This window comes from Cydia splendana, chromosome Z (assembly GCF_910591565.1).
Source record: "Cydia splendana chromosome Z, ilCydSple1.2, whole genome shotgun sequence".
NCBI lineage: Eukaryota > Metazoa > Arthropoda > Insecta > Lepidoptera > Tortricidae > Cydia > Cydia splendana.
In genome coordinates, this window is record NC_085987.1 from 31391016 (window position 1) to 31413606 (window position 22591).

The 22591-nt window shown below is 37.3% G+C and overlaps 1 protein-coding gene across 1 annotated transcript in view; it reads right to left on the reverse strand.

Moving 5' to 3' along the window:
* Nucleotides 1-13620: 13620 nt before the first annotated feature.
* Nucleotides 13621-22591, reverse strand: part of LOC134805114 (uncharacterized) — a 73287-nt gene continuing 64316 nt past the window's right edge. The window contains exons 24-27 of the mRNA XM_063778414.1: nucleotides 21095-21335; nucleotides 15784-15891; nucleotides 14130-14276; nucleotides 13621-13968 (exon numbers count right to left, since the gene is read on the reverse strand). Of these exons, the coding sequence (XP_063634484.1) occupies nucleotides 13783-13968; nucleotides 14130-14276; nucleotides 15784-15891; nucleotides 21095-21335 (682 nt within the window). The 3' untranslated portion in view covers nucleotides 13621-13782. The remainder of the gene's footprint in view (nucleotides 13969-14129; nucleotides 14277-15783; nucleotides 15892-21094; nucleotides 21336-22591) is intronic.

A 22591-nucleotide genomic window follows, 5' to 3' on the forward strand; every position in this document is an offset into this window, starting at 1 on the left:
GTAACATAACGCTGAGCTACCAAGTAACTTACCCTCCAGTCACAGCGGCCCCAGCCGGTAACATAACGCTGAGCCACCAAGTAACTTACCCTCCAGTCACAGCGGCCCCAGCCGGTAACATAACGCTGAGCCACCACTTAACTTACCCTCCAGTCACAGCGGCCCCAGCCGGTAACATAACGCTGAGCCACCAAGTAACTTACCCTCCAGTCACAGCGGCCCCAGCCGGTAACATAACGCTGAGCCACCACGTAACTTACCCTCCAGTCACAGCGGCCCCAGCCGGTAACATAACGCTGAGCCACCACGTAACTTACCCTCCAGTCACAGCGGCCCCAGCCGGTAACATAACGCTGAGCCACCAAGTAACTTACCCTCCAGTCACAGCGGCCCCAGCCGGTAACATAACGCTGAGCCACCAAGTAACTTACCCTCCAGTCACAGCGGCCCCAGCCGGTAACATAACGCTGAGCCACCACGTAACTTACCCTCCAGTCACAGCGGCCCCAGCCGGTAACATAACGCTGAGCCACCACGTAACTTACCCTCCAGTCACAGCGGCCCCAGCCGGTAACAAAACGCTGAGCCACCACGTAACTTACCCTCCAGTCACAGCGGCCCCAGCCGGTAACATAACGCTGAGCCACCACGTAACTTACCCTCCAGTCACAGCGGCCCCAGCCGGTAACATAACGCTGAGCCACCACGTAACTTACCCTCCAGTCACAGCGGCCCCAGCCGGTAACATAACGCTGAGCCACCACGTAACTTACCCTCCAGTCACAGCGGCCCCAGCCGGTAACAAAAGCTTTCTGCGCACCTTGTCTTCGTAGATGCGCTGCCTTGAGTCTTGGTTCCCTGTCATCAAAATTCTTAAAAAGGGCAATCGGCTTTTGATTGATCCTGTAAATTCAACATCGTTAATAGTTAAATCAATTAGCGTAGATTCAAGAATATTAGTTTAACTTTAGATAATTTTCAAACAAATTTTCTGTGTTTGGTACCTAAGATTTATAAAGATCTAACTGGTGCGTTAAAACTTCTTCATTCGGCTAAACGAACATGCTGATCGTACCTAGTGGTTAGTAGGTATGTAAGTGTAGACAAATATGAGTATATGATACTCGTATAGCCAGTTGGACGGTTAATCAGTAGGTAGCTTTGTGAAAATAAAGACTAAGACTTATTAACAGTGGCGAGGTCATCATTTGATAAAAGCTATTTTACAAAAGACAAAGATTTTCTATCTTATCAGTTTCCAAAAGTCAAGAATACACCTTTAAAATTTAAAATCTGTCGAGTTTTACCAGCTCACGGTGTATTTATGGTGCACGATGATTCACGCTACTATTATGTTAATACTTCGGTAACACGAAGTGTAGACGTGCTACGACTGCTACGCTGTAGTCCCGTAGCAGAGTTCGGAAAATTCAGTCCCAGGCATATTCATTGCGTAAATATTGTTTAAAATAGATACCTAATTTCTAAGCAAACTTTCATTCACAACCCAACAGGCAATGTTTTTCCATGCCCGTTTTTTTTTCAAATGTTTAATCATTATTTTGCTAATAATCTCAAAACCAATCCTCTTTAGAATGTTGATCTCAAACATACATGCGAAAAATGGCCTCGTAAAGCCTCAGCAACACAATGTCCGCCTTCAGAGTGTAGGGGTCGAAGTCCTGGTGCGTGACCGCCAGCAAAACGGTCAGGTAGTTCGCGCCGCGGTCGCAGTACGTCTCGCCCGTCACCACGCCAAGCTCCGTCAACGGGACACTGGTACAATTGGTACAGTCACCTGCAATAATATGTTACACAACGGAGGCCCCAAAAATATCTAACGCGATCTTATTTGTAGAGCCATAAGAGCGTGTCACATATTTTTGCGGCCTTCGAAGAGTACCATATTATTGCAGGTGACTGTACATACCACAAACGAGATTAATCCATGACTTAGGGGCTCAAATCTAAGGTCAAGCGGGATTAATATATACATATTGAGAATTTTGAATATCACATACATATTTCTACTACGAAAAGCAAATATATTATGTATGCTAAATGTATGTAAATGTATTGCCGGATTAACACTCAGCACAGCGCAAACAAAATTTCTGTTATGACAGGTCATGTGAAGGGAATGCTCTCGGGGCTGAATTTGTATGCCAAGATCCGGAAATTCCCGGTCCCGGGACTGATTTCGTAAAGAAAACCAATACCGGGAGCACACCCTAGTCATGTAGGTTTCCGGCCGCCCACAAAAACCAAAAACTCGAGTTCACTAGTTTATTTCTAAGCAACATCTATCTCAAATCTCAATATACTTTTTAGGTCCACACCACTGTTTAAATATTCGCCCGTATTGAATTTACACACTATATAATACCTTCATATGACTAAACTAAATATATTTATAATAAATAATAATAATCACTTCATAAAAACTAATAAAATTGCATAAATACCTACCTGTTCCGCATGTAACGAGAAAGAACAAGAGGTCATAGTCATAGTCGCAAGATGAAAAAGATGCATGGTATTTTGATTTTTGAGCGATCATTGCGTAACACGACCGTGGCCTGTCGATAAAGTTTACACTGTGACCCTGTCTGACTGTGACTGTGTGTGTGTGTGTGTTAAGTTAGACAAAACTAATGAAAAATAAAGTGGTCTGCTGCCCTGGAATTTTTGTAGACCGCCGGCCATCTCGTACATGGCCTGCCCGTAAAGTAAAAAGTGTAGTGATCGGCTGCACTTAGAGATGGGTAGTGAGTAAATACTCACGGGTAAATACCGAGTAAATACTCAGTATTTACTCAATATCAGTCAATATACCCGCATTTACTCGTTTATACCCAAATTGGTGGGTATAAACTATTTAGAAAGCTGAAAGGGGCATATAAATTTGAAATATAGGTGTATTTTGTAAGCCGCTACTGGATTAAGTACTCAAATTTGTAAGAAATGTATTTTAAGAGGGGCACTCCATACATGTAACTAATTGTCACAAAAAAAATCAGAAATCTCCAACGTGTTTCACATCATTAAATGGGTCTTTAAAAATAACTAGAATGCTTCTAAGAACTTTTTTTGGATAAATTGAATATTTTTGGAAAAAAACCCTTTCGAAAGGCCAAAATAATGTTTATCTCTCTATAACTTTCGAACCAAAGTTCAGAAAAAATATGAAAACATCGGGAGATTAGTCGTATAATAGAGTACAAAAAACAATATTTTGAACATGATCGGTTAAGCCATTTTAGAGTTTTCTTTAAAAAAACTCTTAATAAAAGGTCGTAAGTACCGCGTAAACACGCACCGCACTTTTGCGCGACAGTTATCTAGAAATTCTAGAACATCGATAGAATTTAAGTACCGTATTTTTAAAGTAAATACCTTCTTATTTAAAACAAAATTGTTTACATTATCACAATTTGCCTCTCACTGATAATTACCTTTTTTTCAGAAATTAAGCGTCCTTTATGCTTTTTATTTTATAGATATTGTTAATACACGTTAGCACTCTTCAATGAAAAACAATTTAGTTCTTAAATCCCACTTTTTTATATTTTATAAGCAGTCGTTTTTACCCATCTAAATGAGTAAATACGGGTATTTATCGGGTGCTTTGAGTAAATACTCAGTATTTACTCACGCCTACCCATCTCTAGCTGCACTCGAATGGTTAGTGTAGGTACTGCCGGCGGATGAACGTGCCGCGCCGCTGAGAGTAAAACATTCAGGGATCGGAGTAAGATATATGTATACTATACTATTTGATTCTAGTGTCTCCCAACAGTCTACCTGCCTATAATGTTCGTTTTTGGATATGTGAAAAAATCATAGCATTGGTATGAAAATAATTAAATTTAGACTTCTTTTGTTTTAGAAATATTAGGCGAGGCAAACAAGTAATAACTAGCGTTTTTTTCTAATGTGTGAGTAAACTGATCAATCACAAGGAATGTGATCTGTGAAGTTAAATTATCTTATCTTCATACATCACATTCCTTGCATGATACTTTATCAAAAATAGGTTGCAATGCGTTGTATGAGGATTACCACAAACTCATTACTTAGGTATGTCTTTATCCTACTGTGACCAAGGCCAAACTAACTTGTACAAAGGGTGAGCCACGGTGACGATAGTGTGCACACTCAGGATGGCCCCGACGAGGTAGTGCGCGTGCAGCCGACGGATGCTCACCACGTACGGGTGCTCCTCCACCTGCACACGGGTCCCACGGAAAACCTAACACACATGGTAAACTGTCATAAATCTAGCAAAATGGAAAGAAATGTTTTAAATATGCTAAGGTAGTAATAATTTGTGTTGAAAGTCAACACGAGTTCCTATTGTATCATTTATCTCAGCAAACTGCGTATAGCGTAATACCTATCAATAGAGTAATTGAGGAAGGTATAGGTTTAGGTGCATAATTTGTTAAAGTTTTATGTAACCCGTGCGAAGCCGGGGCGGGTCACTAGTTGCTGTAATGTAATAGGTATACGGCAAATTACATAGGGAAGGATTCTGTATGTTTTCTATCTATGTGTGTATGTTGAGTTCCACCGTAGCAACAAAACTACCTACTAAGCAGAGTTTAATTAATGAGGTGTCTCTATCAATCTATTTGTGTTTCTATGACAGATAAAATTTTAACAGACTTATAAAGTGGAGGTATCTATTTGCTATAGATATGAAAAAAAATGTAGTTCCTATAATGTTATTGAAGTCAAAAAGCGTACCTTGCGGTTTAGCACAGGAACATCGCCGAGCTCCGGATACGCTTTTCGGCTAAACACCGCTGCTTGAACGTCATCGAACTTTTTGTCCGGGAGCGGAACATCCTGCGGTTCCTGCGCCGAGCTCGACGCGACGCAAACTACTTCAACAACATTTTCTGCATTAGGGTAGGTTGGGTGATACTGGACCACATTACGTAAGTAAACCTTTAAGGTTTATTTGTATCATCTGGCTGTTTTACCTATGTAAGTTGTAAGAAGTTCCCGAATGTTAACAAATCGAACTTGTTACAAATAAGCATCAAGTGTCTTAGGTATTTTACAAACGTAAGTACTTACTATACGACTTGAGGAAACATATATTTATAAATCTCTTGTTGTTTCGATTTAAACCCCCTTGACATTTTAAAGGCACTGTTTATTTTTTTAATTACCTACCCAGTTTAAATCGATAAATATTCCCTTTAAACATACGACTGGGCGTGACATGGAAAAAATGGTGTCAGCAAGTAAAAAAAGTGTCTGTAGCGTAGATATATAAATAATCCGGCTTTACCTCGATTCGGTGTTACTCTAACATACCTTTCCTAACCTAACCGAACTTTTAATGGAAACTAAAGTACCTAACTAATGCTTCAGACAACCTCGTCGAACTTTGATCGAATAGGCAACGCCCCAGCTTTCGAGTACAACAACACATTCGCAGTGCCCTTCACTCGGCTCCATAAAATTAAAAAATCATTCATGGGTAATTGTGTAAGATTTTATAATAAACTTCCAAACCATATTACTGAATTATCTATTAATAAATTTAAGAATTATGTAAAGCGTAAACTTATTTCTAAAGCTTATTATACCACACAAGACTACATGAATGATAATACAACGTGGGATTAATTGTTATTCGAAATGATTATTTATTTACTAGGTATATTTGATTATTGATGAGGAAATGGATATTCCGATGTAATACTATCTACTTCTTTTGTTACTTATGCTTTTTTTTGACATTTAGATTTTATTCTAGAAATTCTAGACTAGTATTATTTTATACAATCTTTCTAATGTTTGACGATCCTTTTGTGAAATTCTTAGTGTTAAATTTGATATGTATAATAATTCAATTTTATTATGGAATAATTATTAACATCAATAAATTGCTCTGATAATTAGATTAAGATTAATTACGATTCATAAGAGCTTGTTGCTAGGCCTACATGAATAAAGTATATTTTGATTTTGATTTTTGATTTTGATTTGTTATTCGATAGGTAGTTACCTACGGTGCGAGCACTTATTCAACAATTTTAGATTATGCTTTAAAGTTTAAAGTACCTATTAGTTATTTCAATTATTTTGGTATTAATTAATAGTGCTTACGGAGGTGATAAAGCCGACGGATTTCACTAGCAGAATTTTAAACCAAAGTAGTTATACGAGTAAGTACGTTAAAAGCCGCACGTCAGCATGCATCTTCCGTCGCAAGTTTCGCACGGCGCACAGAATGGTACCTATATCACTGATCTGAGCGGCCAAAAGTCAATTTTTAAAAACTGATTGTGGGTAGAATAATGAGGTAGGTTCAGAAAGTCTACTTATTGACGCACTATAATCTATCAATGTATTCGACTTTATCGCTAAACTATGCTCGTATAGCTGGTTGCAATATTAAGTATTTGAAGTGCACTTATTTTCTCAAACGACACATCAAATAGGGGTGACTTTTAATAGTGAATTTGTATGTTTTTGCGGTAGAATATATAATAAGTTACCTTAAATGTTATGATGGCAGGTAAGAATGTTTAGTTTGTATATGTTTTTAATAGGATTGATTATGTTATGACGATATGGTAGTCATTCAAAAGTACACCCTTTTAACGTTCTCGTTTTGCTTGTATTTTGACTTATCGGAAACATTTAGTTGTAGTTCCCGAGGTGTCCCGGCAGAAATAGGACATGTAGCACATACCTCATTTATTCTAGTTTACGATTTAGCTTTGATTTTCCACGGAAACACTCCGGAAAATGGAAAATTAGGCATCCAAATGTTATGGTCAAAATGTATGATTTTATGAATTTGTTATATTTCCCGAAAGTTTTCGAGGGTTTCATGCGATAGGGATGTACTTAACAGATTACTCGTGACTTCGGATCCTCTAATAACAGGTATGAGACAAACACCGCGTAAAAAGACAAAGCCATTCGCAACAGAAAGTCTCGAGATGCTGCTTCCCATGGAGCCTCATAGAGATGAAATGGTGTCTGATGAAATATCGACAGAGTCGTCTTCGTCTGATCAAAGTGACACGATTTCTGACTGATTTTTGTTACTTTTGTATATACTATGTACAGTCGCCATCAGATATATCGGAGCGGCCAAGGTGCTCACAAATATCGGAACACGCCTCTATTGTCAGGGCGTTAGAGCGCGTGTTCAGATATTGTGAACACCTTGGCCGCTCCGATATATCTGATGGCGACTGTACATATATTATTATACCTACTTTGAGCTAATATTGAAAAATCCTTATTTTTTTGTAATTTCACCATAATTTTCTTACCGTATAGATAAAAAATGAAATATTAGCTTAATATTACTGTAACTACCAATATAACATCAAAAATAATATTGGCCGCCCAGATCAGTAAAATACCACACTGTGCGGCGCGGCATATATTTTGTTCCTTTCTAATTTCCTGGCTTTACATCCCCTCTCAATAACATTCAGATTCCAATTTTAGAATCACTGGCTACGTTTGTGGTTCAATTTAGGAATCTTTAGGACGCTTGCTCGGGTATCAATATTAACACGAGGGGCTAAGCAACAACTTTACCCCCATAGGTATAAATAACTAGAGTCGGACCAAAAAAAGTCTGCAGCGGATTTGAGAGCCACCGCAGTGCAAGTGTCATTTATACGTCATAATTTCATAGAAGTTTGACGTTTAAAATAACACTTCCACTGCGTGGGCTATCAAATCCGCTGCAGACTATTCTTGGTCTGACATTACGGTAGCAACTTATTGATAATTTTAACAAACGTTTGCTTTTGTGTGTAAAACTAAAGGAGAATATTTTGAAGATAATACGTTGTGTTTTAGTTTAATTATAGTAGTTTTAATTTAATGGCTTTTTGTAAAGTTCGTATATGTAGGAAAAATATTCCTAATAATTATTCGTCATTATTTTGTGCGACCATGTATTCATTAAAAAGAAGAAAAAAGTGTTCCCAGATTTCTATACGAAATTTAAAAGTCAGTTTGATAATAGTGTCATGCAGCAAAATGTAAAAATACAAAATAACGGATTTAAAGGGGCCCACTGATTAACAGTCCGCCGGACGGTATCGGCCTGTCAGTTGTTCGGAACTGTCAAAATTTTGTTCTAACTGACAGGCCGATACCGTCCGGCGGACTGTTAACCAGTGGGCCCCTTTAGCCTAATGGAGCTTTCTTCGAAGCACTATAAAGTGAAATTGTTTATTTACCTGTAGCACATACAATCAATAGGATTACGCTCATCATTTTGTTGGACAAACGCAGTTGAACTACATACAATAACATCTAGTTGGTTTCACCTTACGACAGTCGTAACAGTATGCGTTTCGTTTCAATTATTTAAATTAAAAAAATGTTAAAGTAGAATACCTACTAATATCTTAGATTTATTATTTTCTCACAGTAAAATAAATAAAATAAATTAAATACAGATAAGTATAGTGTATAATTATTTTCCATCGTATTTTCACAGAAACGTACGAACGTGTCTGCTCGGTCATTCTCGGTACAAAAAGTACTGTGAGGCTGACTGAAGTAGCATGACAAATAGGTACCAATCCCAACGTTTTCGAGAAAATACGATAGAAAACTATTATGCACTACTTCTGTACCTACTTATCCACCGTATGAAAAGCGCCCGTTCGTTACGGATGCATTAAACATTAAGTAAGCTTTTAATCTGTGGTGTTAAGAAGTATCTTACAGGAAAAATTCATTACTTTATAGTCTGTATTTTTCAATTTCTAGATTTTTTTACTGATGGTTTAAAGGGTATTATGTGATTTCTAATAAGTATAAGTCGCAAAAATCTAGCTCGACAAAAAACTAGATAGTTAAATAATTAAAATCAATAATTGCATATCACAAAACTAAAAGGGCTTATTCAGAACCAATCAACATAGCTCCATAGGCCGGGGCGGCTCGATCCAATCGAACAGCTTACTACCTAGGTACCTACAGTACCTACCCTAGTTAGGTGTAGCGCCTCTGCGGCTTAATCATCCGGCTAGATAAGCTGGTTATAATGACCTAACCTCTCTGTACCCGAACTACGTAAGACCATCATTTACATACGTCGCGTGGTTTACTACTTCCTCTATTTTTTTTTTTAGTTGTAAATACTCATACTCATATTCCTACTCAATTATTCATAATATTCTTAAAATACTACATGTGAACAATATGTGTAGAGTTAAACTAAGAAAAGTTTCCTGCGATTTTGATAGCATACGCAGTGCAAGTGTTATTTAATACGTCATAATTTCATAGAAGTTTGACGTTTATAATAACACTTGTACTGCGTGTGCTATCAAAATCGTTGCAGATTTTTCTTGGTATAACTCTTTATACGAGTATGTAGGTATTTATAGTTAATTTAGTATTATTTCTGTTTTTATATTATTATTGTGAAAATATTCCTCTATCATAGCAATTTTAATTTAAAGTTTGTTTACAGAAGAAACGCGAAAATCTAAACGTCGTTATCTGCCTCTTTATCGCTCGTATATGCAAGAGTGATAGAGAGGAAGATAGCAATATTTATATTTTCTTGTCTACTGGTAGGCCCTCAGATTACTGCCCTACGCTACGGTTAGCGTAATATTCCGTATTTGAAAATAGTAGTTTGTGTTACAAGGGATCAAAATGATATATTTCCGTCAAGGGCGTACATTGAATCCTGAATGAAGCGATGGCTTCTACAATAGAATCCCGAACGTAGTGAGGGATTCTAAAGTAGAATCCTGAGCGTAATGAGGGATTCAAGTGTTAACGCTAGGGCATGCTAGGGAATTTGAGAACCGGGAATTCCCGGGAATTTTATAGTGTCAAAAGAACCGGTACTGAAGACCCGGTACCGGTACTTCCCGGTTCTCATCATATGACTATTTATTCCTATTGCAATAGTAGTATTGTTTTAGTACTTTAGCTCGGGACAATAAATATTAGTGCTAAATGAAACGGGGAACCCAAATAACCAGACAAACTAACCTAGTAAAGTAGGCATTCCAATATTTTCAATCGATATTACGGATAATGGTAAATTGTAAAAATTTACCCAATTTTCTAATTCAATTTTGTTTTTATCTGAAACATCGCTCAGTACTTTTATGCTGGTTACATAAAGGACTATGTTATTAGCAATCTATGTATGTTTGTGTCGTATGTCCCGATGAAGCCTTAAAGCTACTAAATTACACCTACATATTTAGATGAATTAGGTGTCTATCTATACATTTTGACCCGGGTGACTTAAGATAGAGATCTTTATTTTGCATCCAATGTTGCTAAGTAAGTAAGCTATATCTTAAAACCACTTTTAAATCTTAAGTTGGATATTCGAATATTCTTCTTCTAGGAAGTTGGATTTATATGAAAATATTCCGTTCTCGGGTTGAATTTTTAACTTCTGTATGCCGTGCCGTCATACTGCTGATGCTGAGTGCATCGACTACGCTACGGCCGTGTGGTTCGGCTCAAGCGGAGGCAAAGTGTGCCGGTTAATTTCGTAGAATAGGTTGGAACGCCAATTAAAGTGTTATAATGTTTTTAAATAAAATAAGTCATGTATTAATACTTATGCAATTATTCACTGAGAGAAAAAACTAACAAAAACACACTTAGAATTACAAAAATAAAACTTAATCCGGGGACAAGGAGAGTCAACTAATAGGAACAAATTGACTTTTGCAATTTCCATTTAGTAGGAAATACAACTTCTATATTTGTAATTTGAAGTATGCTAGAGTAATTTCAGAAATTTGGTTTTGTTATTCCGAGAGGTGCTTTAGCAATATCGGAGGTGATGACGTCATGGGTGAAAACTAACCGTTTTGTAATTCTAAGCGTGCTTTAGCAATATCGGAGACGATGACGTCATAGGTTTTACTAAACTGTACTGCGATTCCAAGCTAGCTGTTGTTATTCTAGAGATAATGACGTCACAGGCAAAAACTAAACTGTTTGCAATTCCTCCGCCCCTAGCAAACGGGCGCCGCGAGAGCATGTCGCGCGCGTGGTAGCTACCCGTCTCTATTTCTGTCTGTATGAATAAAAAAGCATTTGGTAGTATATCTCTGTACTAAAGAGGCACTATAAAAGCCTGTCGAGATATTCTACCCATTCCTTTCTTATTCATACAGTCAGAAAGAGACTAGTAGTTATTACGCGCGCAACATGCTCTCGCGGCGCACCTGTGCTAGGGAGGTTGGAATTGCAAACAGTTTAGATTTACCTTTGATGTCATTATCACTAGAATAACAACAGCTAGCTCGAAGTTGCAGAACAATATATTCCTGTAGACCCCAACTACACAGTAGGTCGCGGGTTAATATGTCCATGGCCCACAATATATCCTAAATTTATTATTTAACTTAAGTATGTTTTAAACAAAGAAGACACGAGACACGCCCGCCCGACATCCGACACAATACTAACTCTAACCAAATGAACGTAGCAAGTAGCTGTGTTGGTATTACAAAACTCGTTTAGTGATTGGTACAACAATGAACATAAACACAACAAGTCTATCTACTAAATACCAGTAAACTTTGTAATGTCGCTATAGTAACAACTGAATTGTTATTTTAAATGGGGTAATGTTATTCCCGCGAACTCGTTTTTTAGATATTACAAAACTATGTAAGTGAGACATTTACTAAAATCATAACTTGAAATCACAGATGCTTTTTTCCAAAAATCACAAACTTTACTAGTAAAAATCGGAGAATTTTAGTAGTAATAAAAATGGATTGTAACAAATACTGAACTTTGTTTAATGCTCCATTTACTAAAGTCTGTTTGCTGAAATTAGATTTAGTATTACTGAGCTGTTTGTAGAAATAAATAAATTTTACAGAAATAGTGAAACTTCCATGATTACTACTAAAACTTCATTTTTTCCCCCAGTACAGAACTGTTTATTAATTCCTGGTGGTGATTTTTCTCTCAGTGTTGATATGAAAACAAAGTCATTCATAAAGATTGTACGCTAAAATAAACGATTTCTTAAAAACAATCATAAGATTCATAAGATGCCTTGAGAACCGGGAAGAACCGGGAACCCCGGTTCCGGCCATGTCCAGAACCGGGAAATGAAATTCTTGGTACCGGGACCGGTACTGCATGCCCTAGTTAACGCCCAAGACGAAATAATTTTGATACCGTGTGACACATACTGCTTTTCACATCAACTATGAGGAAAATAAAAAAAAATTTTAGTGTTGACACAATCTGATGCTTAAATAGTTTATTTAAGCTAAAAAAATAATGTGCAAAAAAATTTAAAAATAGTGTGCTAGAACAGAAAAATGTTACTTTGATCCCTCTTAGCAGGGAAGAAAAGTGCCATTTTGATCCCTCCTAGCAGGGAAGAAAAAGCTCTGTTCCGAATAGGTGGTGTGAAAAATATTTTTCACCACACCAGCTCGGAAAGGCTTACTTTGCATTTCAAAAACTGATAGCAAAGTTGCATTTTATTCACATGCGAGGCAAAGTAATCAAATGCAAGTTTTGAGTTGTTTTCTTATGTTTGCTGGTAGAATTGACTTTTAAATTATGATTTTGGATGATAAATATTTAATAACATTCATTTGGATTTGATTTGGTTTGACTCGCTACGCTCGTGGTTCAATTTTGAAATCTTTCGCTTGCTCGGGTATCAATAGTAGCACGAGCAGTTAAACAACAACTTTGCCCCCTTTTAAAACAAATAACTATTAATACATAGTAGTCCAAATACTTAACGCTCACCGAGGGTCAATTAACACATTCACCGCTACGGTCGTAGCGCTACGTCGTAGCCGATAACATGGGTTTCCCAGCATTGCTGTTAGTTAGTAAGACGAAACAGGAGCTGAGTTTAAAATATTTTAGGTAAATATACCCGTCTCGCTAACGGAAGCGGTACCTAAAAGTAGTGCGATAAGGACAAGGCGAAAAATCCTGCGTAAAAATCTCAAAAATCGAGGCTTCGTACTCCTCTGTTTCCTCCTCCAAAACTTAACCAATCGTAACCAAATTTGGAAATCTAAATGACTATGAAATTATCTGTGTCGGACCGTTTTGCTTTTTTGGCTAATTGATATCAGTTTTGAATGCCACGCCTCTCATTGCGGCATAGTCAATTAGGCCATTTTGGCCATTTTTGAAGGGCTCTAGCCGCTAGCGCCTTAAAAAACGAAAATATCAAAAAAAAGCAAAACGGTCCGACACAGATATTGACAATATTAATCTGTGTTGAAAAAATCATTGCTCTAGCTTCAAAAACCACGGAGGAAAACGAGGAGTAAGTTTGTATGGAGAAATGACCACTCCCGTTGGCTCTTAAGGACTCCAGCCAACCGAATCACTTATAATAATTAGTTACCTTAAAAAAATTTACTTATTTACCTACTCTAACATGTATTCAAAAACCTAATGTAACATGTACCTATTTTGGCAGTCCTTAAATCTCGCTCCTAATTGGAAAAAAGTATACGCTTATATTATAGGTACTCGTCAACGCTGTGTATGACGGCAACGGAACGAATAATGTTCTATATGCAAATTTTGGGAGAATTTTCACACATTTTCTATTAAAACTAGTAGAGAGACCTAGGTACATTTTTTATTTTGCTGAAAGACCTTATCTATCTACTTACATGTATAGGTAAATGGTAATCTGATCTGACTTTTATTTTCTTTACGTTTCTCTACGTCACTTGCTCGAATATCAACAATAAAAAATAAAAACCCAGATCGACGAAGGCCTGAAGTCAGTTAATTCTTAGCCAGCGTGGTAGCAGGCGCGTCGCTGTCGGTGGGCGTGGCGAGGTGCACGCGCGCGCGCGACGGCCAGGCCCCGGACCGCGCGCGCTCCATGCGCCCCAGGCACGACGCCGCGCTCGTCGCGCCCGTCGCGCCGGTGAACGTGCTCGACGTGGCTGCCGAACGCACTGATATCACCTGATCACAGTAATATCCACATGATTGGAACAGTGAGATCTACGCCAATTTCGTGTGGATAATCGAGTTATCAAATCGACATATATAATTCATGAATAACGAGGCTAAATAAACAATTAAACATGCACCGATATTTAGTTAATAAACGTTTTAAAACGAACCTTAGACAACCCAAGTAACAGTGGGATACTCTCAGCCGACGAGTAGTCATCGTCGTCGATGCTACGGGGCTGGTAGCCCTGCGCCATCTTGAGGAAGCCGAGCATCGCTATCGCCAGGATGGTAGCGTATACGAAGAACTCGGTAGCCTGAAACATTTATATCTACATGTGTCAATAGCCCGAACACAATGCCACTTTACGTCTATTTATACTCTTAAAAGCTGTAAACGTTTGAAATGTGATTATGGAACTTAGCTTGTATATTCTTTTCAAATGACGCAGCATTAGCACGAATCAGCAATAAAAAATAAAGCAGCTTGCTTGCATAAAACAAATTATTTTTAAGAGTAGTATTAATATTTTTCAGTATAATATTAATAGTTTGGTTATTCCCACTAGTTATCACCAATGGTAACAACTGAGATTTTTTTTTCACGTCACCACAGTTGTTACCACCGGGGATAGATGGGAAAAAAAATATCTGTTGTTATCTGAGTAGCAACCCCACGCAGGGTGGGTGGGACAGGCCCCTCTGTCTGGTTTGCCTTAGTCGGCCGTCCAGAGTGCAGTCTCAAGAGCTGCGTTCTCGAAGGTAAATGTGGAGGCAAACGTGGCGAGTTGGCTACCTATATGTTTAAAGTCCAGTGACACCTCTCTACCCCCAGCCCTCACACCGGTGAGCACTGCTGAGATATCTGCGATGGCGCTTTTTACGGGGGCCTATCTTTTGGGGACGAGTCACCATCAGCCGGAAAGAAAAGTGCATACCATTTTATTAGGCAGGCGTCCGGTTTAAGTCCCTAAACCGCGGGTCTAATACGGATACGGATTTAGACCATCGCTTTAACAGCCTCAATAGCCTAGTACATTTTAGATTTCATCAACTCTCAATAGTCCTTACAACGCGGATGCTGCCACTGCATAGGTTCCAAGACACGGGCAAGGGCAGCATCCGCTCGGCATCTAGGTCTTGGCTTCGACACCGCGCACGCTCCCTAATATCCGGAACATCATTGTTCCGTAATGGGTAAAGACACAGGTACATTTAATATTTCACTATAGATGTAGGAGGAGGATGTTGAAAAATAGAGAGTGAAATATCTGCTAAACTGTGTATTTATATACACACCGAAACACACTGGTGGTTTTAGTTCATTATTCACCTAGGCTAAGGCACTTGTCCCACCGCCGACGATGAGCGATAAGCGAGTAGAACAATAAACTAGAAACGAGTGGGCGAGCGGCGAGAAGCGAGTGTTAGCTCCAATAGTTTTGTCGCTCGGCTATAGGCGAGTGTTCGAGTGCGACGGGCTATTACTCGCGTCACTCGCTCGGGCGGTGCAGCGTAGCTGAACACGCAGACTGACTGGTCTCGCAGCTTGAGTTCTAACTACGAAGCGAGCATCGCCGAGCGAGTACCGCTGAGCTAGTTTTATCTTATCGCGGCGACAAACTAGTAGAGCGAGTGTTCTCGCCAGCAGTGTGAACAGCCAGCGATGAACTATTAATATATGTGTCTCTTTTACTAACACAGGATCCTAATCTTTTGTTCGTGTCTTGGGCGAGAAAATCGCCGATAGTTAATCGCTTACTCGCTCTTGGTGGGACAAGTGCCTAAGTGAGGTGTGCAAAAATGTAGCATAAACGTACTTACCCTGGATTCAAATATTTTAGCTTGAGCCACCAGTATAACGATAAAATTACCCACGGCCACCGACATGTACCAAGCCGCTATAGTTATCGTTTTCATGCTCTTCGGTGCCTGCATTTGAACAAATTAAAAAAAATAAGTTTCTGATCAAAACTATGTGAGGTGCAGGGGGGAAATTTCGACTGCGGGTTAATATCAACTAAACGAAATATTTTCCATGTTTTACATTATTAAAGTTCCAATTGCCGTACCTAAACGGCCATATTTTATAATAGGATACTTGTGTATTATCGATATTGATGTTACAAAGTATAATGACATTCTTTTTAATGGATTTCAATTAAAATACGTCAAGTAATTTAAATTAAACTTACCTACATGTGCCTATTTTTAGGCAATTATGACTTTAGTAGTATTAAAATTCTATTAGCTAATAAAATTGATTTCGAACCGTAGTTATTTCACTATCGTGTTTTTATAAACTCCGTTAATTTGAAGAGTAGGTAAGTACATTCCTGAGCGTAAATGAAATAATTTCTCAAAGACACTGGTATTCTAATGTCTCTGTTTGGACGATAATGAAATATCTAATTAATTTTTAGCTGGCAAGGCATTTCTAAGCGTGCGCACTTGAGACTACTCGTATAGTCTAAGATACCGCTACAAATTTCTGCACCTAGGTACATTTGAAATGAACATTCTAATTTGCTGCTTGTTAAATCTAGCCACAAAAACCTAATATTTTTTGTGCATGGTTGTGGTCGTTTTCCATTTTTCTCAGATTTTGATAAAATTTGGTGGATATATATAGATAGAGTTTCCTATTCTGTGCGACATAAATTTCACCGTATGTCCTACAAAATATTCCACTCAGTTACGAAAACGTATGGAATTTTCGTAACTCAATGGGAATTAACATACATTTTACTGTCCCAAATTTGGATTGAATGTCGTGTGATGTAATTTATGAATGACTCCTCAGAAGGTTTTGGGTACACCTATAAATGAAGAGGCAGTGCCTTTTAAATATTTGAAAAGTCATACGGTAAACTTAGAAATGCTGACACAAAGTCTTTCAATGAACGAAAGATGAAACGGAACTAACACTACTCGCCACTACAAACCGAATACGTTAAAGTTCATTCGATGTGCTCGACAAATCCGGAGAGTATTCGTTAAAAAAACTTATTATTGGTGTATGTTTTTTTGCAGTACAAACGCAGTGTGCATGGTTCTATGCTATGCGCAAAGTATGTGCCCCTATTTATCCGTTAAGGCGCGGTGTGTAGTAAAATGCGCTTTTTTGTCACCATATTTACAGACTTTTACAAGGATGTCATGCATTATTTTCTAGTATGTATAACTTCAGTCCTTGAACTACGTTATTGCTTGTCAGAAACACGACGGCTCATTATTTTCTCGATAGAATCTTAAGTTGAAAACATGCCTAACACTGTCTTTATTTCCTTATGTTAGAAGTACTACGACGAAAATGTATATGAAACTTACTTCAGTCGATAGCTTTTAAGTAAATCTTCATTATTGCTTGTCCTTTTATCGATACGTAAATTTTTTCATTCATCATTTGATAAATTCAACATTTTGCCTACTAAATTACATCCTACGCGGCAATACCTTGCGCCCATTCCTCACGCCAGTACGCCCGTGACCACTGTCAGCGTCGGACCTATGCTAGTTTAGCGGACGTTTCATAAAATGGGTAATCACAGTATAAATATGCAAATATGTTATACACACAATGGTTTTCAACATACTTGCGAAGAAAAGCAAAATAATTCTTAAATACGGTGACATTTCAGACATTCGTCCGTCATATTGTCATTTTATAACAAGTTGGGCAGCAAAGGCACACACCCATCTAACCAATCCGGAATTCAGTCACGATTGATAAATTGTGTAAACATATTTTAAAAGGCTATAAAATTAATCAAATTGAATAATTTTTAAACATAGATATACAAGATTCAAATATTTTTGACTGGTCATATTTTTCATAAAATCGATGTTAACTGGCAAATCGTAATACTTTTTGGCAACCGGGTTTTTTAACCTAATTAGACCTCGCTGAATCCGAATTTGCTGGTTGCTTGATCGAATTCTTGACCGGAAGTGAGATATTTGATATTAAAGGACCCTTTTTTTAGTTTTTCGTAAATAACTCTTAAACGGTGGCGCATAGCAAAAAATATTCTATATAAGTAATCTGCATAAAATTGCCTACAAGAAAGATTTAGTACAATTTTTTGCTAGGATCAATATTCAAAGAAATATTAACGCGGGAAATTCAATTATAATCAATTATAAGCTCCATTTTTTTATATTTTCGTAAATAACTCGTAAACGGTGGCCAATATCAAAAAATGTTATAAAACGTTAATAATCTACACAAAATTTTGTACAAAAAAGATTCAGTACACTTTTCGCAGGGATCAATATTTAAAAAGATAATAAAGAAGGAAAGTTAATTATAATAAATTCTAAGGTTCATTGTTTGTATTTTTTCGTTAATAATTTGAAAAGTATGACTCATTGCAAAAAAATATTATACATAAATAATAAACATAAAATTTCCTACTAAACATGTAGAACTTTTCGCTAGGATTAATATTAAAAAGACAAAGCAGCGGGTAAGTTAATTATAATCAATTTTAAAGTCCCTTTTTAGTTTTTTGTAAATAACTCGTAATCGGTGTCCCATAGCAAAATAGGTTTTAATTAATAAATAATTTACATAAAATTTTCTCCAAAAACATCTTGAACATTTTTTCTCTAGGATCAATATTTAAAACGATATTAAAGGAAGAAAGTTAATTACAATCAGTTCACAGGTCACTTTTTTTTAGTTTTTCGTAAATAACTCGTAAACGGTGGCCCGTTGCAAAATAGTACATTTCGATGCTAGTGCGGAAGGTATGTCATTACTTCACGAGTACCGAGATATCTTGCCACGAGCCGCAGGCGAGTGGCAAGACTCGGGACGAGTGAAGAATGACATTTCCGCACGTGTATCGAACGACGTTTTTTAATACAGTTGCGAAAAAATAAGTAAGTAAAACATTGTTAATCGTACACTAAACAAAAGTGGTAACAGTGACAGCTCGCTTAGACGTCGTCTTTAAGTATATTATATCTATGGGCGTTTGGCAGCTATTCCGTTCCATTCAGACAACTTATTAAGAACGGAATTTTCAATATTCAATATTAAAAAATAAACGTGTTATAATGATGAAGAGATAAGTATTAAAATATGAAATATGTATATTTTTCACATTCTTACTTTAACAGTAGGTTTTTATGCTGATTACGACGTTTAAAGGAAACTAATATTAACACTCATCAATAAGTAGTCGTGAATTGGAACAAGTATAAATTTAAAAAAATTGGAAAAGTAAAAAGCACTAGTTCGAGATAACCAACTTTCCGCACGCTAAACAGCTACGTAAAGTAGCACTTTTTGAGCAACTGTATTAAAAAAATATTATATATAAATATTGAACATAAAATTGTCCACAAAAAAGGTTCTTTACACTTTTTCGATACGATCAATATTTAAAGAGGTATTAAAGGGGGTAAGTTAATTAGAATCAATTTCCAGGTCCCTATTTTTAGGTTTTCGTAAATGATTCGTAAAATAAGGCTCATAGCAAAATAAGTTTTTAATGTTCTTGTAAATAAATAATCGGCATAAAATTTTCTACGAAAAACATAACACTTTTCTCTAGGATCAATATTTGAAACGACGACGACGACGACGTTTTCTTAAATCAACTTTTTATCTCTTTGTTAACTTTAACAACCCTAAAGTATTGATCGTAACGTAAAAATAAAAAGATCCAAATTTGTAGGAAATTTTATGTTTAAACTTTTGTTATTGTTTTGTACCTATGTTATTCGTACAGATATTCGAGATATGAGCAAAAATATGAAAAAGGTACCTTCACCCCCCTCCCCCCTACACCCTCAGCACACCCGCTAAGCTAGAGGACATTAAGTATGGTTGTCTGGACACCACAAGGTATAACTGTGCCAATTTTCAAAATTATACGAATTATTTCCGCAGTTTTTTTTTATTTTCTTGAGCTATTAACTACTTAACTCGAATGTCGAAGTAGAAGTGTTTTTTGTCATTACAATCTTTAAATGCTTGACTTTTACTCGTCAATTCAAAATTAGAAAAATAGTAAGTAATTACAGTTAGAGTTATAAATTGTTATAATTCTTTTTTGTGAAGACAGCTAATTTTATCTACTTATTGGAGCTATGCATAACTCAATAGTCCCACAAATTATCTTAGCTTTGCTAGTATTCTTCCTTATTTTCACTACCTACTTGCCCGAAATTGACTGCTAGAGTTAGACCAAGTCTGCAACGATTTTGATAGCATAGGCAGTGCAAGTGTTATACATAATTTCATAGAAGTTTGACGTTTAAAATAACACTTGCACTGCGTGTGCAATCAAAATCGTTGCAGACTTTTCTTGGTCTAGCTCTATTACATTTTTAATGTCTATTAGTAAGTACTATTGTTTGTCTCAGTTTGTCGCGGTATACACTCATATTGTATATAATTAATAATTATTTACACTCACCGTCTTACCTACCATTTTTAATTTCATTAAGTACTCATCAAAATTCAAATTTGCTAATAAATCTTATTCAATATTAATTGCCGGAAAAAATCCCGGAACTGACAATTCAGAATACCGATGTCGTCAGAATAAGGACGTAGACGTGCTGCGCGGGAATGGTGCGGTGCGCCGCGCGGGGCGCCCGCCTGCCCGTTCTACCACGCGTCTGCTTCACCCCCTTGAAAACGTAAAACTCGAGTATAAGAGCGCCTTAAGACGTATACTGCAAAACGTGCTCGATATTGCCGTATGAACAAGCCTTACTTCATATTGCGCAAACTGATAAATTCGTTTTCACCACACCAACTGGTAAAGTCTCTCTTGATTGTTCAAAAACTCATAAGAAAGTTGCATTTTATCCACATGTGAGGCAAAGTAATCAAATGCAAATTTTTTGTTGTTTTCTTATGTTTGCTGGTAGAATTGCGTTTGTTTTAAGTTGGTGTGGTGAAAATTTAATGTGTTTCACTCGGTGGCAAAATTTGTTTTACCCTTGTGCCTTGAAATCCTCGCAACACTCAAGATTCCATGTTTCGAACCACTCGCTACGCTCGTGGTATCTATTTTGGAATCTTTCGTATGCTCGGGTATCCATATTAGCACGAGAGATTAAACAACAACTTTGCCCCCTTGTAAAACAAATATAACTATTAACACATTGTTACCTGTGTGAATGAAAACTCCAGCCCGGAGACAGCGAACAAGATCTCGGCGCAGGAGATAAGCAGGTACTGGGGCAGCAGCCAAGCGAGGTGCAGCTCGTTGGGCGGGTTGGGCGCGTGCAGCTGCACGCTGTCGAGGCGGCCGCGGCGCGCGCGCGCGCTCAGCACGTACACCCCGCCCGCGTGCAGCGTGCCCGCGCCCGCGCCCAGCTGCCCGCCCGCGTGCTCCGCGCCCCATCTGTACCTTGCCGTAGAGGACAAGTACGTTTAGAGTAAGGTATAATTGAGGTTCGAAATAGTAACTTCATTGTTACCACCACAATATTTGAGATTGTTTAGGTACTCATTCTATGTTAAATATTTGAAGATAAGTATATTCTACAATTCATAAATATGTAAAACAACGCTCGGGTCAGTCTCGGAAAAATCATAATGACCAAAACTACATGCATAGATATTTAAGTACCTAAAATCTAAGTTAATTTAATACCTCAAGTCATTTACCTATCTTAGTAAATTATATTTAGCGTTCCGAAACCGCAAGTAAAACGGCTATTTGGTCACGTATTTGGCCAATGGAATTGAATGGAACCACTAGTTAATTTGGATGAGATAATTAATTAAATTATAATGAGCGAGCATGCATATTGTAAAGGTGCCGTATTTATCCCATTTTTAGAAAACTGATACAGTAATAGTGAAACCGTTTTCTAAAAATACGGGGACGAATACCCTTACTATTTTCAAACAAATTAACTGCAAGTTAATTTCAGTAGCACGATTGTTTCAGTTTTTTTGCATTATATGTACTTATGAAGGATCTGATATTTGTCACTAGAGAGGTGTTTTAAAAACTTATTTTGATTAAGTGAATATTTTTGTAAAAAATTACCTTGTAAGTCCAAAATAATACCTAAATACCTACCTACTCGTCCCCACCAAAATTATTTTCAAAATGGACAGTACAGACATTAAATAGTTTAAAAAAAACGTCTCTTCATTAAAAAGACTCAAGTGCAGCGAACATAAGCCCTTTTGCTTGTAGGTTCAGATTTTCTGCATCGTGTGAATAAGATACCGAACCCTTCATTATGCGTGGTCCTACACGCACTTGGCCAGTTTTATTATATAGCTATACCGTTAATGACATGATTAAATAGTTATTTAACACATGTATTGCATAAGTACCTACAGATTTTCTAAATTGAAATTAGTGAAAGTGTAATTATACTATAAGTAGGCGAGTAGGTGTCGCAAACAAAAAAATGTTATCATCAATATACTTCAGGATACAACTGTTCAATTGAATAAAACTATTCGTTACGGCATGTACGGCCAAGTACGAACGACATGCACGTTTAGATACCCATCATTTCTATGTCAAATTGTACGTCCGAATTGGCCTCCGTGCCATAATTAGCCACTCCTCGACTTGTCAATGCGAGCGTAAAAGTTTAAGTTTGCAGTATTTTTTGGACTTGGAGATATCGATATTATCAA